General features: G+C 54.2%; 3 protein-coding genes and 1 non-coding gene across 5 annotated transcripts in view; 3 read left to right on the top strand and 1 right to left on the bottom strand.

The window, feature by feature from the left end:
- Positions 1 to 7,035, top strand: part of LPCAT3 (lysophosphatidylcholine acyltransferase 3) — a 29,684-nt gene extending 22,649 nt beyond the window's left edge. The window contains exons 2-13 of the mRNA XM_004279081.3: positions 667 to 774; positions 1,287 to 1,393; positions 1,889 to 1,982; positions 2,129 to 2,166; positions 2,552 to 2,730; positions 3,478 to 3,586; positions 4,237 to 4,323; positions 4,416 to 4,582; positions 5,779 to 5,926; positions 6,002 to 6,160; positions 6,268 to 6,396; positions 6,627 to 7,035. Coding sequence (XP_004279129.1) covers positions 667 to 774; positions 1,287 to 1,393; positions 1,889 to 1,982; positions 2,129 to 2,166; positions 2,552 to 2,730; positions 3,478 to 3,586; positions 4,237 to 4,323; positions 4,416 to 4,582; positions 5,779 to 5,926; positions 6,002 to 6,160; positions 6,268 to 6,384 — 1,313 coding nt within the window. The 3' untranslated portion in view covers positions 6,385 to 6,396; positions 6,627 to 7,035. The remainder of the gene's footprint in view (positions 1 to 666; positions 775 to 1,286; positions 1,394 to 1,888; positions 1,983 to 2,128; positions 2,167 to 2,551; positions 2,731 to 3,477; positions 3,587 to 4,236; positions 4,324 to 4,415; positions 4,583 to 5,778; positions 5,927 to 6,001; positions 6,161 to 6,267; positions 6,397 to 6,626) is intronic.
- Positions 7,036 to 7,256: 221 nt separating this feature from the next.
- EMG1 (EMG1 N1-specific pseudouridine methyltransferase) lies at positions 7,257 to 13,113 on the bottom strand. 2 transcript variants are annotated; one of them, XM_004279082.3, is made up of 6 exons: positions 12,833 to 13,113; positions 8,741 to 8,842; positions 8,490 to 8,631; positions 8,069 to 8,127; positions 7,842 to 7,991; positions 7,257 to 7,532 (listed from the first exon to the last, which is right to left on the bottom strand). In XM_004279082.3, the coding sequence occupies exons 1-6, from the start codon at positions 12,998 to 13,000 to the stop codon at positions 7,419 to 7,421; spliced, it is 735 nt and encodes a 244-aa protein (XP_004279130.1). In that variant the 5' UTR covers positions 13,001 to 13,113; the 3' UTR covers positions 7,257 to 7,418. The 2 variants fall into 2 exon arrangements, with proteins under 2 accessions (XP_004279130.1, XP_012391936.1); XM_012536482.3 differs by lacking the exon at positions 7,842 to 7,991 and having other exon boundaries at positions 12,833 to 13,102.
- A 70-nt stretch (positions 13,114 to 13,183) lies between these two features.
- Positions 13,184 to 17,913, top strand: PHB2 (prohibitin 2). Its single transcript, XM_049694752.1, has 9 exons — positions 13,184 to 13,513; positions 13,676 to 13,760; positions 14,076 to 14,155; positions 15,026 to 15,210; positions 15,621 to 15,750; positions 15,853 to 15,956; positions 16,371 to 16,448; positions 16,808 to 17,400; positions 17,583 to 17,913. Exons 1-8 carry the CDS (start codon positions 13,387 to 13,389, stop codon positions 16,886 to 16,888), a joined length of 870 nt encoding a protein of 289 aa, XP_049550709.1. The 5' UTR covers positions 13,184 to 13,386; the 3' UTR covers positions 16,889 to 17,400; positions 17,583 to 17,913.
- On the top strand, positions 16,025 to 16,280 carry LOC117196350 (small nucleolar RNA U89). The gene has a single exon (XR_004476496.1). It is a non-coding gene; the product is annotated as a small nucleolar RNA U89 (small nucleolar RNA).
- Positions 17,914 to 19,799: the final 1,886 nt, after the last annotated feature.

Genomic DNA, 19,799 nt, shown 5'->3' with positions numbered 1-19,799 from the left:
GATTTATAACTTGGTCGATGCCCATTACGTAAGGAGTATCTACATGTGTCCTGTAACTGCTATGCAACTGTATAGGCCGTCAGCAACCCCAGTTTGTAGCCGGGAATAATTTATATTTATCCTCTTAACAATCTGACTGAGGGACTTCCCCAGTGGTCCAGTGGTTAGGACTCCACGCTTCCACTGCAGGGGGCGTGGGTTCGATCCCTGGTCAGGGAACTAAGATCCCACATGCCGGGCGGCCAAAAAAAAAAAAAAAGAAAGAAAGAAAAAAGAAAAAAGAATCCAACTGATAATACTCTGCTAGTGATGAAATTATTATAGGTCATAAAGGTGTAAAATGGTGTTTCTGGGCACCCTGAATCCCTTGTATCATTTAAGGAAAATGCAAGAGAAAATTCCTAGCAATATTTAATAAGCCAAAAATGAAACCTAGTCTTCAGACCCAGTTTGTATTGCCTCAATATAAAATACCTTCAGTTTTAAATTGGTATTTACAAAGAGACTTCTTTTGATAATTGGGGATACTGTTATTGTCTTTGTAGACATCCACATAATGCCTATGTTTTCCTCTCTGGGCTGAGTTTCATGCCAGATCGACTTCCAAAACAAACCTGGGAGGACGCCAGGCACGAGTAACCCTCTTCTGCTCTTCTCCCCCTCCAGGTTACCCTTTGGCTTTGTTTTACCGGCATTACCTTTTCTACAAGGACAGCTACCTCATCCACCTCTTCCACGCCTTTACAGGCCTCTCAATTGCTTATTATAACTTCGGTGAGTGAACGGAGCACTGCGATTACAGGGAACCTCGGAAGGAACAGACCTGAACAAAATTTCCTGGAGAGAATTTGATGGAGAGGGACGTTGTGATGCTCTGGTAGCAGAGGGTTTGTATGGGCAGGGACACAAGCTTAACTTCTCCCTTCACATACGTTCCCCTCCCCGGTAAAAGCATGTTGAGAATGGGTACCCTTACCAGACACCGTCAACAGAGAAGCACCAGTTTGTCTCTGCTGTGGCTGGAACTGGCCGACAGACCCAAGCAGTCCCCTCAGGAGCGTCCCGTAGGCCCAAAGTTCAGAAATACAGCCACTCCCTGGCGGTCCTTTCTATGTATACAGTTCATTTCCTTCCCTTCCTCCAAAACATGAGGCTATTAAAAAAGAAGAAAAATCCTAACACCAAAGGTTTTTTTATATGTATACTCCTTGTGTTTAGAAGTCTCAGGAAGGGTGGGAATGCAGAAAAAAAAACAGGCAACACTTTGCTCTCTCCTCCGCATCCAGGAATCCAGCTCTACCACTCCCTGCTATGCGTCGTGCTTCAGTTCCTCATCCTCCGGCTGATGGGCCGCACCATCACTGCCGTCCTCACTACCTTTTGCTTCCAGATGGTAAACGTCTTTCCCTGGGCAGCTCAGGTCACAGCTGACAGCAGTTGGGGGCGGGGAGGATGGGGACTGTGGTGTAGAGGAAGCCGTGGACTGGGAGAGCCAGTTTCTAATCCTTTCTCCCCACGACACTTGGCAGTGTGGCTCTGGGTCACTTGCCAGAAGCCCCAGGTGTTTCATCTGCAGGCTGCAGTGACGATGCTTCACCCACCTCAAGGACGGGGTGCCGGCCGTCCTTTGTGCATAGGACTGTGCCATTGGGGTTCTTTGAGTCTGACCAGATTAGCCCAGCTGTCCATGAGGGGAGTCACTTAAAGGCAAGGCAGAAAATCCACGTAGAATGAGCCACAGAGTGTAAGCGTTGAGGACGTCTCTTCCCCTTTACAGGTTCAGTGTCTAGACCAGGAGAAAGGAAAAGTGAAAAGAATACATTGGATTTCAGAGCAGGGAGAAAATAAATCAGAGCAATGGTAGAATAAATATTTGCCCCTCTCCTAGGCCTACCTTCTTGCCGGATACTATTACACAGCCACTGGCAACTACGATATCAAGTGGACAATGCCACATTGTGTCCTGACCTTGAAGCTGATCGGTGAGTGGTGGGGCCCTGCCTTCCCCGTTGACACCCAGGCTCCTCTCTTCAGACCTTAGGCTTACCCCGGGCCCTGCCCCGTGTGCTCCTGGCCATGTCCCGTGTCCCCTCCCTCCTCTCCACCCACACCTTCTCTCTCTGCTCAGGTCTCGTCATCGACTACTATGACGGAGGGAAAGATCAAGTAAGTACCCCTCCCTCCACAGAGACGTGAAGGAGTTTAACCAGAGGGAAGGAGGACGGCTGTTGTTATCCCCATGCCCTCATGCCCGCCCGTGTGGTCGCCGTTTCCGGCCGCACTGATCAAGGACCGACAAGTCTAATTGCCCGGGTCCAGCTCTAGCTCAGAGTCCAGAGATCAGGGCCAGCAAGGCATTGGGAAGAGCAGCAGCCGGCCTAGGCCGAGCTGCGCCTGCGCGTGCCCATTACCCCCGAAGCACCGACTCTTCTCCGTGCTGTCATCCCCTCAGAGAGGCTCTATTTGAAGAACCTGGATCACTGGGGACGAGGGTGGGGAGCCCTCAGACTGGCTCTTGGGTCCTGAACCATTCGTTCTCTTCTCGGCATAGAAATCCCTGTCCTCTGAGCAACAGAAGTACGCCATACGGGGTGTCCCTTCCCTGCTGGAGGTTGCTGGCTTCTCCTACTTCTATGGGGCCTTCTTGGTGGGGCCCCAGTTCTCAATGAACCACTACATGAAGCTGGTGCAGGGACAGCTGACTGACCTACCAGGCAAGATACCAAACAGGTAACGGCCCCCTTCGGTCAGGGCGTCTGCGTAGGCATCTCGCCCGACAAAAAGCCCCTTCTGAAGTGACTTCCTGCAGGCCGGCCGGCTGCGTTCTCTGGCCTGGGCCTGGCTCACGGCCTGTGACGGGCGCTCCGTGCCTCACTGCAGGAGGGGGCCCTTTTCAGCTTGGGTCACTTCCCGCCATCCCTCCCGACCCTGTAGTACAAACAATAAAAATTCACTTTTATGCCATAGATTTTGCCTGAACCAGTCACGTCCCTGCCTTTAACACTCACTTTCCCAGTTTAAAAAATACTGTTAAAAAATAATAATAATACTGTTAAATATATCAAAATCTATATATGTAAAAATATATCTTACAGTAGAAGATTGATAAGTTACCAGGAAAATCCCTTTGTGGAGAACTTGTCCAGCCTGCGTTTGAGCATTGATCCAGCCAGGAGAGGAGGGAGCAGATCCAAAACCGGTCCTTCCCCGTCTCTGCATCGGGCTTTCAGTCCCGATGTAGCCCAAGCACATGGGGGAGCCTTCGAGGTCCACGGGACCCCTGAGGGCGAGCACCCCAGATTCTCTGGCCCGCCCCCCCGTTGCCCCACCCCCACCCCAGAACTTGCAGGGTCTGCACACTCCATCCTCATGTCCGGCCCTAAGGCTGCGCTCACTCTGGGAAGCTGCTCCCTCGTGAAGGTCGGAGGGCGAAGGGAGGGGCCTCCGCCCCTGGTGACCCTGCTTGTTCCTTTCCAGCACCGTACCTGCTCTCAAGCGCCTGAGTCTGGGCCTTGTCTACCTAGTGGGCTACACCCTGCTCAGCCAGCACATCACAGAAGACTATCTCCTCACTGACGACTACGAAGTGAGTGCTTCCTGAACAGCAGCAGTGCGACTGCGCCAGAGATAGACAGTGGCCAGGCCAGGAGCCCGTAGATAGCCGAGAAGTGGGTAACACCACCTACAAACGCGTGTTGGTTTTGCTCTAGATCTGAGAGTTGGTGTCAATGCCAGCCGGGCCGGGACCCGTTCATCAGCCAGCACTGAACGACCTTCGCGGGCACAGGGCTGTGCCAGGTGCACTTCAGCACCCCTGACCTTCCCCCAGCGGCTCGAGCTCGCCCTCTTACAGCCAGGCGGCTCGAGCCCCCTCCGGCCCAGGCAGACCAGGGCTCTAGGAGCTCAGGACCCAGGGAGGGGGAGTGCTGGCTCAGGCTCCGTCCCGGCTCTGGGGAGGTTGGTCTCCTTCAGCTGACGTCGAACGTGGATGTGAAAGTCCCCCAGCACTAGTGTCCCAGGTGCCCGGCTCTGTAGGAGAGGAGTTGAGGACAGCACTGTCTGAGGGCCTCTCCGAGGGGGCTCCCTGCTGGGTCCCCTTGGCCTGTTGCAAAGCAGTTAGGCAGACCGTCGGGGGGACACAGGGTAGTAGTCAGCCACACGTGTGAGGACGGGGAGCACGGGGGCCCCTCCTGGCCTGGCGGTGTCCCTAATGCTCATGCCTTCTCTCCTGTCAAGAACCGCAGCTTCTGGTTCCGCTGCCTGTACATGCTGGTCTGGGGCAAGGTTGTGCTGTACAAATACGTCGCCTGTTGGCTGGTCACGGTAAGGAGAGAGGGCCCAGGGCCGCAGCGAGACGAGCTGCAGGCTGGGTGCGGCGCAGAGCGGCGGGGTCGCTTACGCCGTGGCTCCCTCAGGAAGGCGTGTGCATCCTGACGGGGCTGGGCTTCCACGGCCTTGACGAGCTCGGGAGGGCCAAGTGGGACACCTGCGCCAACATGAAGGTGTGGCTCTTTGAGACAGACCCCCGCTTCACGGGCACCATCGCCTCTTTCAACATCAACACCAACGCCTGGGTGGCCCGGTAAGCGCCCAGCCGGGGAGGTCGCACGTCACTTCCAGCTTTCCCCACTTTGGGGGGCCCCCCCATCAGTCACTCTCACACCCCCAGCCACACCCACTTATGTCCCCAACCCAACCCCCCCCAAACCGTCCCTGTCTTTTTTTTTTTGGCTGCGTTGGGTCTTCGTTGCTGCGCGCGGGCTTTCTCCAGTTGCGGTGAGCGGGGGCTACTCTTTGTTGTGGTGTGCAGGCTTCTCACTGCGGTGGCTTCTCCTGTTGCGGAGCACGGGCACTAGGCGCGCAGGCTTTGGTAGCTGTGACACCTGGGCTCAATAGTTGTGGCTCACGGGCTCTAGAGCTCAGGCTCAGTAGTTGTGGCACATGGGCCTAGTTGCTCCGCAGCATGTGGGATCTTCCCGGACCAGGGCTGGAACCCGTGTCCCCTGCATTGGCAGGTGGATTCTTAACCACTGTACCACAGGGAAGTCCCATCCCTGTCATTTCTGAAAGACAGAAACAAGGCATACATGGCCTTAAGTGCTGGGTTTTCACCCCACTTCTGCCGCCAGCCTTATGTTCACAAACACTTCCTCAGTCCCACGCGTGGGGGCACTGTCAGCAGTGTGGGTGCAGGGCCTGCGCCGCTCACCGCCGCAGCCTCAGCACCGGGCGCCTGGCAGGCCCTCCGTCACTACCCGTTGTACCAGGCGGGGCCCCAGCTGAGCCTCACGTCTATTTTCTGTCTAAACCGTCACTGCCTTTCATTCTAAAGTGATCGGAAGGGCTTCCCTGGTGGCGCAGTGGTTAAGAATCCGCCTGCCAATGCAGGGGACATGGGTTCCAGCCCTGGTCCGGGAAGATCCCACATGCCGTAGAGCAACTAAGCCCGTGCGCCACAACTACTGAGCCTGCGCTCTAGAGCCCGCGAGCCCCAACTACTGAAGCCCGCGCGCCTAGAGCCCATGCTCCGCAACAAGCCACTGCAGTGAGAAGCCCGCGCACCGCAAGTAAGAGTAGCCCCCGCTCGCCGCAACTAGAGAAAGCCCGTGCGGAGCAACGAAGGCCCAGTGCAGCCATAAATAAAGTGATCGGAGGGCACTGCCTCCCCTCCCCCAGGGGGCCCTGTGGGAGCAGCCGCCACCCCTGCACCCCTAAGGGCTCCAAGAACCCAGAGGCAGGATGGATCTGAGTCTCATCCTTTCTCACCCTTCTCTCTAGTTACTTCTTCAAACGACTCAAGTTCCTTGGAAATAAACAACTATCCCAGGGCCTCTCACTGCTATTCTTGTCCCTCTGGCACGGCCTCCACTCAGGGTACCTGGTCTGCTTTCAGATGGAATTCCTCATTGTTATTGTGGAAAGACAGGTAAACCTTAAGGGTGGTGGATGAAAGGGGCCTGAGAAGGGGTAAGGCGCTGAGCCCTCTCCCCTTCCTCCACAGGCTGCCAGCCTGATTCAAGACAGCCCAGCCCTGAGCAGCCTGGCCTCCGTCAGGGTCCTGCAGCCCCTCTACTATCTGGTGCAGCAGACCATCCACTGGCTCTTCATGGGTTACTCGATGACTGCCTTCTGCCTCTTCACCTGGGACAAATGGCTGAAGGTACACGAGGGCCTGCCTGCCAGGAGGGGAGGGAGCCACTGAAACCTCAGGCAGTGGGGCTGAATCCAGGCCCTCTGTCTACCGCGGTGGCCTGTATCCCTCCACAGGTGTATAAATCCGTCTATTTCCTTGGCCACGTCTTCTTCTTGAGTCTACTATTCACATTGCCTTATGTGCGCAAAGCACTGGTGCCGAGGAAAGAGAAGTTAAAGAAAATGGAATAATCTATTTCCCTGGTAAGATCCCTCCAGCTAAGCTGAAACTACCGGGTTACAGAAGAGAGCAACAGACTGGGGCGGGGGGTAGTACTGGAGATGCGGGGGGGAACCTCACGGGGCCTGCCTTCCAGGAAGCACAGCATGGGGCACTGACTACCCTGAGGTGCGCCCGGAGGGAGCTGGAAGGGCTGCAGACCGGGGACTAGGAGGGCGAGACCGACCTGCCCGCCCGCCTTCTCCCCTTGCAGGTGGCCCAGAGCAGGACTGGTGCAGAAACAACTCGCCTCCCTTTCCACAGCACTCCTTCGTCCCAGAGCACAGAGAACCAGAAGCCAGGGTGCGGGAAGACGGGGCTCCCCCAGCTGTGCCTCTGCTGCCGGCCACGTCTCCATCTGGGGCCAAAGGGGAGACTCTCGTGGGAGGAGTAGAGGGGCCCGTTGTCTCCCCTCTGGGCTCCCCCATGCACGTTGCCTTATCTCTCCCCCTCTAGCCAGGAATCTGTTGTGGTTTTCTTCTGCCAATTTATTATGATGATTGTATATGTGCCGCTACCTCCGCCCCCCCCCCATGGGGGGAGGGGAGGGGCACAGCCCCACCTGCTCCACTTTTCTACCTAGGATTGTACCAGATAAAGTCACCTCAGTGTGTTGTTTTTCACTTCTAGCGCTCCTGACTGCCTTCTTTCAGACACAGCCCTCCACATCTGCCATGGCTGAAATAATCAGGGCTCCCTCCTTTAGGGCACAAAGCCCACCTGCGAAGCCCAGGGCCAAACTGCAGACACTGTAACCTCACGTGTCTTCCTGAGGTCTGAGGGGTTACGCCAGGTCACACCATCAGAGGCTGCTGAGCTTAGGAATCCCCAAAGGACAACTAGGTTTGCAAGAACAATGTTTATAAGATAAACAAATAGCAGGTGTACAGCCCGGACCCACGCAAACCCCGGTCTCGGTGCAGGAAGGGGGTCTTGCGGCAGTCAGCTGAGCACCGGGGCGGGGAAGCAATGTCCACAGTCTCTGTGTCAGGGCAGGGTGCTTCTGTCAGATGACGCCCCACGCTTCTTCAAAGGCTGTGGTGAGCTTTGCACAGGTGAGGGCAGCAGAGAGTGGGTAGTTGCTGATGGACACCATCTTCTCTGTGTACTCCACATCCAGCTGGGGAGAGAGCAGTCAGTCAGCCGGCTCTGTCACTCTGTCACAGGTTCAGCCCTTGTCTAGGGCAGGAAAACTACCTTTTCCCAGTGCTGTTTAATACCAGTGTGAGCAAAGGACGGAGACGGCCCTGGCTTTGACTATGCCACATATGCCAGCATTCCTCAAAGGATGCGCCCTGGGGGCAGGAAATGGAAGCTTCATCTGTCCCCAACTTATAAGGACAAGGATCATCAAAACACTAAGTGCTCCTGGGATTCTGTCCTGAGCTTCAGCTCCGGGAAGAATCTAAGAGCTGAGCCCAGGCCTTACCCTGCCGTGGGCAAAGGCCCCCACCACAAAGACAACAGGGTCGCCGCTGGGCACCAGCTCCCGCACATCGCCGACGACCGGGGCGGAAAAAGAAGTGCCGATTTTCATGCACCCAACCGGGAAGTGATGTGACACTGGATTCTTAATCACCTAAAGAAAGACAGAAAAATCAGCCCCAGACACATTCCCAGAGCACTACCTCCAACTAGTAGCTGTCAACACCTCACCTTCAAGAGCTTCTGGGGGCCATCAGCTGCTCGAACGCTGAGTTTGTGTAAAAGCTGAACTAGGGCAGAAAAAAGAGTTCAGAGCTAGCCAGAGAGCCTGCCTCTATGCCCAGTAACTTAACCAGGAAGAACCTCAGGTGAGGCGAGCTCCACACGCCCTGCGTGTCTACACGACTGAAACGTCATGGCCAAGCAGCTGTCGAGCACATCGCTGGTTGTGTGGTGACAGGCCCCCTCCCTGCTCCTCAGCCAGGAAACCACGCGGGCTGTACCCACTGTGCGTGGGGAGAAAGCGCAGACCCCCGTTCTGGAATCAGTCACGTGTGCCCCTCCCCCACTTAAAAATGCCACACTTAATTTATCCCTTTGCCTCTCCCTTCATCACTACTGCCAAGTTTAAGTCCTAAGCCTTCTATCTCACCCATGAGGCCACAGAAGCGGTCAAAGGTTCTGGGAATTCGAGTCTGGGGGTTCACTTCAATCAGCACATTCTTCTGCGTGTGGATATAAACCTGTAGCAAGCCAGCCCGGTTCAGGGGACTGTCCATCAGCATCAGTAAACTCTGAGGGAGGCGGAGACCAAGGCACGGTTAAGACTGAAGAGAAGTCACACGCAGCTGCCTTACCTTCCGTACAGAGGCACGGGGGCCTGAGCCCTGTCCCTGGAGTTACCTGGTGAGCTATGTCTGGTCTCACTTCCCCAGGGTCCCGTCCGTTCTTCAACAACATGGACTTGTGCTTGTCACAGTTGAGCAGCTCATACGTCTTCCCCACCTGACGAACAGGGAACAAGGTCAAGAGCAACATAGGCTGCTTTTACCTGGAACAGCGGTTCTCAGGTGGTCCCCAACCAGCAACATCTGGAAACCTGTTAGACAGTCACATTCTCACGTCCACTCCAGACCTACTAAATCAGACACACGGTGTGCGGCCCTGAAAACCGTCCAGGGGATTACTGTGTGGCCACGTCCTCCCCCCACACCCCATCCCATAACTGGTCTTGGAGGGAAAAGGGAGGAAGAGTGCAGCCTGTGATTCCACACGATCTAAACTGGATTGAATTTTTTTTAATTAATTTATTTTTGGCTGCGCTGGGTCTTTGTTGCTGCGCACAGGTGTTCTCTAGTTGCAGCGAGCGGGGGCTGCTCTTCATTGCGGTGTGCCGGCTTCTCACTGCGGTGGCTTCTCCTGTTGCGGAGCATAGGCTCTAGGCGCGTGGGCTTCAGTAGTTGTGGCTCGCGGGCTCTGGAGCGCAGGTTCAGTAGTTGTGGTGCACGGGCTTAGTTGCTCCGTGGCACGTGGGATCTTCCCGGACCAGGACTCGAACCCGTGTCCCCTGCATTGGCAGGCGGATTCTTAACCACTGTGCCACCAGGGAAGTCCCTAAACTGGATTTAATTTTAAAACCTATGGGTATTAGGCAAAGCCAGTGAGGGATTCTGGAACCAGGCAGAAGTGAGGTTAATGAGCAAGACTGAATGCTTGTTTATCACAAAAGCATTATGTAGACACTGGGCAAAACATACGCGGTCACTACCCTCAGGTTGCTTATAACAAACATGCACAAAGAGCTGCAAGTCTGAGCAGGAAGAAATGTGAAAATTCTAATGAGGCAAGAGGTAGTTTAATCAAGGAACGTTCTCATAAGTAAAACAAAGAGGGGTGGTTCCAATTTTAAGGCATGTGAGCAACCGCTAAAAGAAACAACTGCAAATCAGAGCCCTGAGGAGCATTATAGGGTGGTCAATAAAAAGTTTAAAAACATACCAGTAGGGCTTCCCTGGTGGCGCAGTGGTTGAGAATCCTCCTGCTAATGCAGGCGACACAGGTTCGAGCCCTGGTCTGGGAGGATCCCACATGCCGCGGACCAACTGGGCCCGTGAGCCACAACTACTGAGCCTGCGGGTCTGGAGCCTGTGCTCTGCAACAAGAGGCCGCGACAGTGAGAGGCTCGTGCACCGCGATGAAGAGTGGCCCCCGCTTGCTGCAACTGGAGAAAGCCCTTGCACAGAAACGAAGACACAACACAGCCAAAGATAAATAAATAAATTTATTTAAAAAAAAATACGTAGCTTTCCAAGTACTCTATTAAAAGACTTTTTAAAAAAAATTAAAAAAAAATAAAAACATACCAGTAAGTACAAACACAGGTTTCGAAAAGGCCAAGTTTTTATGTATCAACACAACATTTGTATGTCCGGCAACATCTTGAGATATGACTCCAAAAAGTTTGGGGGAAGAGGCATATAGATTTTGAAATTAACTGAGTAACTGAAATAACAAGAATGTCACAGAGAGTAAAACAAAGGACCAAGAACTAAGTCCATGGGACACTCTTAGTTATAGAAGAAAAAGAACCTGTTGAATAGAAGAATCTAGTTTTGACCCATTAGTAAGTTATAACCAGGGTTTTCGTTCTCTTAATGGAACAGAATAGAAAACATCAGAGTACCTCAAGGATAGTCATGGTAAGTAAAGGCTTATGGAACTTTCGGCTTCATATAATTGAGTGCGCATACTGGCTCACGATGTAATTTTTTTTATTGTGGGCTGTGGTTAATAAGCTTGAAAACCACTAACTAGAATAATCAGAGAATGAATACCATGTGTATTCTGTAATAGGCACTGGAGATACAAGAATTTTTAAAACCTTATTCTCTGTCCTCATTATAGCCTTCTAGTGGAAGAGACAAATTAAACAAGCACGTGAGTATTTAATGCGAATTGTGATAAACATTACGAAGGAAAACTAAACGGTTCACTAAAGAATTATGAGGACCTGATTTATACCAGGAAGGGAGTCATTTCTATGGGAAAGTAACATTTAACCTAATAACTGAAGAATGAGTAGCCTAATAGGCTCAATAATTGTTAAATGAATCAACATTAAGTAGGAATTAATAAAGCAAAGAGTCGAGTAAAGGGTGCTCGCAGTTAAACAACATTATCTGCAATGACCTTAAGGTATAAGAGAACGTAGTACTTTCAAAGAGCTTAAAGAAGGCCAGTGAGGTTGGAGTACAAAGAATAAATGGAGGGACTTCCCTGGTGGTGCAGTGGATAAGACCCTGTGCTCCCAACACAGGGTTCGATCCCTGGTCAGGGAACTAGATCCCACATGCATGCTGCAACTAACAGTTTGCATGCCACAACTAAGGAGCCAGCGAGCCACAACTAAGGAGCCCTGGAGCCGCAACTAAGGAGCCCGCCTGCCCCAACTAAGACCCAGCACAACCAAATTAATTAATTAATTTTTTTAAAGGGGGGGATATACGTATACGTATAGCTGATTCACTTCATTGTACAGCAGAAACTAACACAACATTGTAAAGCAATTACACTCTAATAAAAAATAAACAATTTTTAAAAATTGAAAAAGAATAAATGGAGAGTGCAGGCCCAGATGAGGCTTGCAGAAGCAAGAGGTATCAGCACAAGGAAGACAAAAGCCAACAGTATGGAAGATTTCAACCAGCTATGGAGTCCATCACCTTTGGAGTACCATTAATGACAACTGGCCTAATTTATTCCAGAGCATGCTCTAGGAACTTTAATTTGCCCACAACCTTTTCAACTTCCTAATAAGTAACCTGAATCAAGAATAATAATAACAACTATTTCCAAGTGACAGAAATTATTCTAAACCCTTTCCACATCTTAACTCCTTTAATCCTTCCAACAGCCCAGTAAAATAGGTACTACTGTCATCCCCACAGATATGAAGAAATGAAGTGGTTAAGTGATGCTCAGAATTAATAGCCTGGGAAGACAGCGGCAATGAAGTGAGACATGAATATATGAACCTATAATTAGGTTAGAAATATCAATTATAGAAGAAAATGAAAGGAAACCTGATGAGCTGGTCGTTTGAAAAAAGAAAACAGTTTTCTAAACTGCAAGCTTTATAAAGTGCCATAGTGGTTGAGGAAGAAAAGCTGGAACTGAATTGCACTCGGATTACTATGGCAAGGTACTATTAAAGCACTTTCATTACAGTTCCCCTGCAAAGTATTAACCCCCGCTTTACAAACTAAGGACAAACTTGTTTTCTCAAAATCACACACTTGAAATAAGTGTAAGAACCAAGATTAAAATCCGGGTCTGGCTTCTAAACCAGTGCTATTTCTTCTGGCCCTACTCACTGAACAAGTTTAGTTCTAAACAGTATGAGAAACAATATCAGAAAGAATGAGAACACTGCACAAATTTTTAAGACGGGGAACTGCCGGATTTGTTCGGGAGAAGAGCCCAATGATAAGTAAAAATAAAGATGTGAAAGTATTAATGATAATCTGGTCCAGGCAGTGTTTTGAAATGTACAGTAATATGAAGGAGAGTGACAGACACCTTTCAACGTATTAAAACATTATGTCCTTACAAATAAAAGGGTGGGAAGACTGAGCTGCAGTAACTACCTTTCCCCTCTACCTAGTAAGCTTGTCTTGGGATGAAGCGGGACGACGCGATGGACGAAACCCCTTCCCCTTAGACGACTCTGGGGTTGGGGATGGGGTTAGGGTTACCATAGAATCCTAGTAAATCAATCGGAAGCAAGCATGTGACGGCTGCAATGGGATTCAAGGGCAAAGAAAACGAGCACTGCCGACCCGTGTTAAAGGAAGAGACAGTCGATTAGGCCACTCTTTCTCCAAAGCATGTTTCACCTGTCTCCGCTTTCTCCATCCACTTTGAGCCGATCACCCTCACCCAACCCGGTCCCATCCTATCGATCTACTAGCTCTTCACCCCCTAGTCCGAAACTACCTTGACTGTCTCCAGACTGGCCCCTTCCAGCACCACAATGAGCCTACGGCCTCCGATCTTGCTTCCCACCCCGAGTCGGGGCCGCTTGGGCGTCACAGCATCCCAGTCCTCTTCCTGCTCCGCGGCGCGCCGCTCACGAGGTTGGAATCCACCACCGGGCGCTGCCATCTTGCAACCGGACCGGAAATTGTGTAACGTCCTTAAACTAGGGCCTCGCTCTCGCCCCAAATGCAAGCTTCCTTCCGTCTGCCATTTTGAAAGTGGGCGCTCGGAAATGGCGACGGCTGGCTGCAGATGCTCCCGAAGCCGCTCTGGGAGGGCAGGGTTCCAGAAAGGGGAGGGAACTTCCAGAGGCGTGCTTCCTGTGCCGCAAGCTCGGGTCCGCTGTAGGCTGGGGGGAGAGTTTAGAAGGGAACGCACTTCCGGTGCCCTTTCTCCCGCGAGTACCTGGGGCCGGACCCTCGTGTGGAGGGTGCGATCCGTAAACTGGAGAGCTGTAGAGGCGGGCCGGCACCCCCTTCGGACCACTGGTGCCGCCGGCCTCAGGACCGAACATGGCCCAGAACTTGAAGGACTTAGCGGGACGGCTGCCCTCCGGGCCCCGGGGCATGGGCACGGCGCTGAAGCTGCTGCTGGGGGCCGGCGCCGTGGCCTACGGCGTCCGCGAGTCGGTGTTCACCGGTGAGCAACCTCAGCCTGCCCTCCGGACTCCGCCCGACCCTTCCCGACCCCTGCCCAGCCCCGCCAGGTCCCCGCGCTCACCCAGCCCCTCACCCCGCCCCACCAGAGGCTGGCACGTACTCTGAGCCCGGCCTGGGCTGACCCCTACCCCTCTCCCTGCAGTGGAAGGAGGGCACAGAGCCATTTTCTTTAATCGGATCGGAGGCGTGCAGCAGGACACCATTCTGGCCGAGGGCCTTCACTTCAGGTAATGGCGGGCAGAGCGGACTGACCCTGACCCTGACCCTTCACCCTTGAACGCCGACCCACCTATGGCTGTGGGAGGACTTTCAGCGGGGTTCCGCGCCGCTCTTTACCTTCCTCACCCCATCTCCCAGAACAGTGCGTGCTGGCGACATCTTCAGGAGCACATACTGTTGTTCTCCGGAGGGAAAAGAGAATTTCTTTTTGACTGTGGTCATTAAGAGGAGGAGCAGGCCAAGAAACACGTGGTGAAGGAAAACCGGACAAAACTAGGGAAACGGTAGTCTCCTAATCCCTGTCCCTGTTCCCTCCCCTCCAGGATCCCCTGGTTCCAGTATCCCATCATCTATGACATTCGCGCCAGACCCCGAAAAATTTCCTCCCCCACAGGCTCCAAAGGTAGGTCTGGGCACTGGGGTGCCACTGGCAGTAAACAAGGGAGCCTAGCCAGAGACTAGGCAAGATGGGAGTGTCAGATCTCTTGGGCCTTCGTTTCCACCTTTGCAAACAAGCTAAAATAAAGGTACCTGCTTCTGGAGTTCAAGCAGTACATTCTGGACACGCTGTGTGTTTGTACATTTTTCAACTGTTCCTCCCCCTTAACGTGAACTCGGTGAGAGCATTGTTTGTCCTTTGTCTTAGTCACTGCCTAGAACAAAGCTTTGTTTTAAAACCTTTCTTTTAATTCTTTGACTCATTAATCTACTGGTACGCTCTGTCCTGGGGAAACTTGGCTGCACTTTTCACTGGTGCACCTGTTCCCTCCTAGACCATTCACAGAAGCTGTGCCTTTGAGATTCCCCAGACCAACCCTTACACACACACACACACACAAACACGTTCACAATGAGGCAGGTAGCTCACCTGTAACGTACTGTTTTGCACGATTTTTAGTGCAGGTTGCTTAATATTCCCGAAACCCTAGGCCCTAAGAAATCAAGGATTCACAAAACACCATCTCTGTTCTCAAGTCCTTACAGTCTAGTTCAGGATTATGGTACAATGTAACAGAGCCTAAAGTAGAGTAGCGAAAAGAAAGGTCAGCTTTACTGGAGGAGGGTTGTGGGTAGAGAAGACTTGACAGTGGACAAGGACGCATTTGGTCTGTGCCGAATCACTCTTCTCCCCGCGGGGCAGTTCCGGACCACAGGGCATTGCCCTGGGTAAAGAGAGAAGCCAGAGGAGAAAATGCTTGGGGAGGGAGGCTTTGCGAGGAAGCCAGGTGAGGCCCCCGTGGCCTTGCCCAGCCACTGCTAACCTCACGCTTAGACCTGCAGATGGTGAACATCTCCCTGCGGGTGCTGTCCAGACCCAACGCCGCGGAGCTTCCCAGCATGTACCAGCGCCTGGGGCTGGATTACGAGGAGCGCGTGTTGCCATCCATCGTAAACGAGGTGCTCAAGAGCGTGGTGGCCAAGTTCAACGCCTCCCAGCTGATCACCCAGCGGGCCCAGGTCTGGCTCTGGCTCCCATCACCATCTGCGTAGCATCAGCATTTCCCTCCTAGGCCCAGCACACTGGGTGTTAGGAAAGGGTAGTGACCCGAGGTCCGTTGCCCCCAAAAAGCTGTGCAGATGGCCACCGTGGGAAACAAGGAGAGCCAAGATTGGAGCTCGATAGCAGTTAGTGTCGGGCTGCATGGGAGAAAAGTGGTCCAGGCGTGCGTGTGGGGTTGGTACAGCGTGGAGGAGTCAGCGTGACCCAAGTCCTTCCCAGCTCAACTGGCCTAACGAGGAACTAAGAAGGGGTTAGCGCACTTTCTGCGGTTCTCCGGAGATCTGGGATTCTGACGATCACAGAAGCACGCCTTCCTTTCAGTTCTCCAGTCCCCTCAACGCCCCTCTCTCCTCCCCCCGGCCACCAGGTGTCCTTGTTGATCCGACGGGAGCTGACAGAGAGGGCCAAGGACTTCAGCCTCATACTGGATGACGTAGCCATCACTGAGCTGAGCTTTAGCCGAGAATACACAGCTGCTGTAGAAGCTAAACAAGTGGGTGAGTCGCGAGAGGAGTCAGGCAGGGGTTTCTGAGGAAGCAGGAGGAGGGACGGGGTTCCTGACACCTTACCTCTGTGACCCCGGTTCTCTCCCGCTACAGCCCAGCAGGAGGCCCAGCGGGCCCAGTTCCTGGTGGAAAAAGCGAAGCAGGAACAGCGGCAGAAGATCGTGCAGGCGGAGGGTGAGGCTGAGGCCGCCAAGATGATATCCTTCTGCTGCAGAGCTCTCAGCCCAGCCCCTGGAACACTCTGCTTCCCACCCGGCCCCGTGGGCTGGCTGATGAGACTAAGGCGAATGCGAACCGTGCTCTCTGACCCCTGGGGGGTTGGGGTGCCGGATGGGATCTGAAGTCTCAGTGGGGCACCTGAGGCCTGGCTCCTCGCTGTAAGGCAGATCAATAGCACTGCTGGCCTTGCCTCCATCTGTGCTGCTGCCTCCTGTTCCCGGCAGCTGCCTGCGGGGAGGCCTACAGGTAGGGGCAAAGCAGGGCTGGGCACGAGCCACCTGAGCGCAACCTTGGATCTGACAGCCCAGAGGACGGCTGAGTGAGCCGAGTCACAGGGTGCAGCCCCAGCTGAGATCTGGCCTTGTGTGAACCCTTAACCCCACCCTGCTCACCTGGGAGAAGCTCTGGGCAAGAACCCAGGCTACATCAAGCTGCGCAAGATTCGGGCAGCCCAGAACATCTCCAAGACGGTGAGTGTGAGCTCAAGGCCGCCTTGAGGGGGAGGTGCTTCTCCACATTGGAATGAGGGAATGAGGGTCTTGCGTGTTCGGATTTCTGTTCAAACTGGCTTCTCTGACACTCCTCCTCCCATCGAAAATGGTGTCCCCTGGGCGCCCCTGACCTTTTGTTCATGCCTCTTGTGGACCTAATGCATCACAGTTGCTCGCTGCTCTGGATCCTTGTGTGAGCGCAGAAACCGTGGCTGTCACATCACCACTTCGCTGTTCGTAACCCACACGTGTTCCACCAGTGGTTACTGAATTGCAAGGGCAGGAATCAAGGTCTTTTTTGCTTGGTACAAACATCCATCTTACTTTCTGCCCTGTAGATCGCCACATCACAGAATCGTGTCTTTCTCACTGCTGACAACCTTGTGCTGAACCTACAGGATGAAAGTTTCACCCGGTGAGAGGCATGGCCTTCAGGTGGGGTGTTGACACAGAACAAGGGCCGGAGTCTGGCCACCTGGGCTCTGGCGCCCGTTACCAGCTTACTCGTGTGACCCTTGAAAACACCATGTCTCTGAACCACTTAGAAAAGTGGGTGGTTGACAATTCCTAACTTGAATCTCACAGGATTGATTTTATGCGATCCAGTGGGATTATTCACGTAAAAAGCACTTTAATTGTAAAGTTTTTAAGTGAAAAGTGGTAAAAGATGATACTGGCTGTTCTTCCTCGGGAGCTGCTCTGGGGCACGGAAGGATGCTGGGAAAGCAGGGGTGAGAAATGGCAGTGGCCAGGGAGCAAGTCTTCTTCCCAGGGCCTGAGATTCCGGGCTTCCAGTGTGCTTGTCTTTTTCCCTTGGGAGCGGAGGAGAGTTTAGAGTTGGGTGGGGCATGAAACTGTCAAGTCACATGTACCTTTCTCTTGTCGTTCTGTGTTTCCTGTTCATCTGGTGACCTGGCGTCCACAGGGGAAGGTAAGTTGATGGTGCATCCTTGTTTCTGTGGGGTCCTGCCTTTTCCCCACCACATCACCTTTCTCACCTCCCCACCCACACATTCAGGGAGGAGGGTAGTTGAGGAGGGAGTGGCCCGAGGTGCTCTGCCTCTCACAGGTACGTCCCCCCCAGTAATGTCACCGTCTGTCTCATTTCCACAGTGACAGCCTCATCAAGGGTAAGAAATGAACTGCTGAACAAGAACTCCACCCTCAGGGAGGAAGTGGATCTTTTTCTTCCCCGGTTTTTGAGGAGCCAGCTTGGGGCCCTACCCCGCCCCCACTGTCAAGTGATGGTCCCTCTGCATCTGTCCTCCCAGCCCTTCTCGGGTGAACAAAGACTGACCATTTTCAGGGGAGTGACTTTCCTCCCTGTCTTGGCCAGAGGTGTTGGGACTGTGTGATTTCCTGCAGGGTTGGTTCCTCCCTCGTGGTCAGAAGCAACAACCACCACCCCAGAGATTCTCAATAAATGTTTATTACTTAATCCGAAGTCAAAGCCTCTGGTGTCTGAACTGGGCTGGGGAGGCACGCATGCGCACGCTCACACCGAGCACTCCTGGGTCCTTCTTCGTCTCTTCCAGCAGGGGGCGCGAGGACACCGGCCGGGGCAGGTAGGGAGAGCCGGGGCCTGCCGCTCTCACCCTGGAAGCCCTCAGAGCCGGATCCAGAACAGGACCCAGGGTGGGAACTGCGAGTCCTGGAGTCCGAGGCCAGCTGCACTCCCCACCCCACCCTCCTAAACCGCATCAGCCCTTTGCTTACCAACATCTCCTTTTTTAAAGGCTGGAGCAACTGTGGCTTTGCTGAGCTAGACCAAAAATCTGATGACCCCAACAGGAGCTGCTTCCTTGGTACCAGGGCTCCATGCAGCTGTGGGGAGACCACTTGTGCTCATCAGGGGGTTTACGTGTTCAGACGGCTGGCGGACCGTGTCGCCTGCTGCAGGCTACCCACACTTCAGTCTCTCAGTCAGGGCTCGACCTCTGGAGGTGGGCTCTTCACTCCCACAGCCCTGGGCCCCCAACGGGACAGGCGCCTCGTCCCTTCCCGGCGCCGCCCTCACTGAGGGTCGTCGGGCGGTAGAGAAACGAGGCCGCTGGCTGTGCCCACGTGCCACCCCAGCCGTGCCGGGGCGAAAGTGTAGGTAGGAATCCTGGAATTCTTAGTGGTGGGGTTAGAGGGCAGAGGGCCTGGGTTCGCCTTCAGCTGCTTCGGTTTTTGAAGAAAGTAGATTAACTGTCCCCTGCTCTGCAGGTTGTCATGAAAGGGACGGGGAGACCAAGCAGATGTGGCCGCCCCAGCCCTGAGGAACTGGAAGCCCAAGGTGAGAGGTGAATGCGCAGAACGAGTCCGCCCAAGTCCCATCCGCATTTTATTTCCTTCGCATTCCCGAGGCAGGAGGAGGATGGAGGTGCCCAGAGAACCAACGTGTTCCCAAGTCCCGCTGCGTCTCCGAGGCAGCCATTTTGTCTCCTCCCATTGTTTACCTTTCCTAGAGACTTAACCCCCCCTCCCCAAGGGTAAAGGTCAGAGGTTGCTGGTCTGGAGGCCTCCGTGGTCTTCAGGGCTCCGTGAAGGTCATTGCCGAGGGCGCCGGCCGGGGGCCATCTTTACCAGACAGTGTTAGGAGCTTCAGCATTAGACCATCCAACACTGTGCTGGAAGATGGACCCAGAGCCGGCCACAGGCGTCAGGGCTGAAGCCGGCCGTCGCTCCAAGGACCCTGGCCGCAGGCCAGCTGAGGTCTATTGAAAGTCTGCGAGCCAATCCCCAGCGCAGGGTCAAGCTGTGGGTTCTGGGTCCTCCAGATGACAAATCACACTGGGTTGGGGGAGGGGCTGGGGCCATTGTGTCCCTTCCGTGGGCAACCAGCCAACAGCCAACCGAGGGCCACCTCTTTCTCAGCACCCTCTGCTCAAGAGGAAGGGGCCTCCAGGGCTGGGGGAGGCTCGGGAGTGGGCGGCACGGCCAGCTGGGTGCTGGGGGCCCGGGGCGGTGGGCGTCGCTGGCACGGGGCAGGGGCCTCCATCATTACCCGGCAGTATTAGAGACTCTCAACCAGCACCCAAACACTGCTGGGTAAGACGGGGGCCCCCACCCCACCGCCCGGACGGGCCGGCAGTCCTCGCCCAGGCGCCCGGTGGAGCTGCGGAGCCCTGGCTCCCCTCCCCCACCGCCCGTGTCCCAGGGGACACTTCCGGGTGAGCCCGGCAGCCGTCACCAGGCCCATCCCGGGTTGCTGCTCCACTGAGGCCGGGTCAAGGCTTCGGAAGCCCCCCGCCCATCTCTTCCCCGCCCTGAGACCCCTCCCCGCCCCGCCAGCCTCTCCCTGCCCCCCAGGCACCAGCTCACCACCCTCAGCACCCCCCCCACCCC

Source organism: Orcinus orca, chromosome 11 (genome assembly GCF_937001465.1).
Source record: "Orcinus orca chromosome 11, mOrcOrc1.1, whole genome shotgun sequence".
In the NCBI taxonomy this organism is placed as follows: Eukaryota; Metazoa; Chordata; class Mammalia; order Artiodactyla; family Delphinidae; genus Orcinus; species Orcinus orca.
This window is presented reverse-complemented; position numbering and strand designations above follow the sequence as displayed.